This window comes from Empidonax traillii, unplaced genomic scaffold, assembly GCF_003031625.1.
Source record: "Empidonax traillii isolate 1590-97213 ecotype Southwest subspecies unplaced genomic scaffold, ASM303162v1 scaffold377:size560545, whole genome shotgun sequence".
In the NCBI taxonomy this organism is placed as follows: Eukaryota; Metazoa; Chordata; class Aves; order Passeriformes; family Tyrannidae; genus Empidonax; species Empidonax traillii.
The window spans coordinates 189,271-190,281 of NW_020955570.1; the positions used below are offsets into that span (position 1 = coordinate 189,271).

The window sequence follows — 1,011 nt, forward strand, 5'->3', positions numbered from 1 at the left end:
CCCGCTCCCCCCGGCAGGTGAGACGCCGCAGCGGCGGCGGGCGCGAAGGGGGGGGCGCGACCCAGCCACAAAGAGCGGGAGCCGCCGCTGCCTCCGCCGCGGGGTGGGCGGCGGCGGGGCCGGCGCCGGCACGACCCGCGGCGCTGCAGCGGGGGGACATCCCCGCCCGTCGGTGGCGGCGGCGGGGGGGGGTCACCCTTTACCTGCAGGGGTGGCGCCGAAGACTCTCACGACGGGCACCCGCCTGGCCGGGGCCTCTCGGAAGCTGGACTGGCAGGGGTCCAGGCCGGGCAGCGGGCTGCCCATGTAGTAGTCGGCAGTCACGATCCGCACTGAGAACATGTTTGTTCGCCGCCGCCGCCGCCGAGGCACCGCCACAGCACCGAGCGAGCGAGCGCGGAGCGAGCGCGGAGCCCGCACGGCTCCCCCCGCCCGCCGCCGCCGCAGCGAGCGCGCGCGCGCGCGCAGCCCCCCCGCGCCTGCCGCTCCTCGCCCGCCCGCCCGCCCGCCTGCCGGAGCGCGCGCGCACGCTCCGCGGGAGCGCGCACAGTCCAGCACGCGCCTTCTCTGCGCGTGCCTCTGCTATCCCCACGCCCCTCCCCCGCTGCTTGGTGGTGCCGCCGCCGCGGCGGCTCCGGGCGCGTGCGCGGCGGCGCGCCCCGCGCGTGCTCCTACAAGGCGTGCGGCCGCGCGCGCCTCAGGGGCAGTGCGCGCGCGTCCCTGCCGAACGGCCCGGCGGCGGCGGCGGCGCCCCGGCCCCGGGCGGCAGCTGCTGTTGCCATGATGGTGTCGTCACGGACGCAACCATTGCGGGAACTCAATGGGGGGGCGGGGTGGACGGGCCGTGTGTTGTGGGGGGTGGTGCAACGAGCGAGGGAGGTGTTACTCACTCCGCGATACAGACACACGCCCGCCCCATCCCCCCCAGTCTTTCGAGTGGGCTCGGGAGGCGGGGCGCGAGCGTGCGTGGGAACAGGGGGGAAAATCTTCCCAATGCTGCCTCCTCCCATT

At 77.2% G+C, this 1,011-nt stretch overlaps 1 protein-coding gene across 2 annotated transcripts in view; it reads right to left on the minus strand.

Moving 5' to 3' along the window:
* REV3L (REV3 like, DNA directed polymerase zeta catalytic subunit) overlaps positions 1–391 on the minus strand; it is a 119,362-nt gene extending 118,971 nt beyond the window's left edge. For both annotated transcript variants that reach the window (XM_027893056.1, XM_027893055.1), the window contains exon 1: positions 204–391. In XM_027893056.1, the coding sequence (XP_027748857.1) occupies positions 204–342 (139 nt within the window). In that variant the 5' untranslated portion in view covers positions 343–391. The remainder of the gene's footprint in view (positions 1–203) is intronic.
* Positions 392–1,011: the final 620 nt, after the last annotated feature.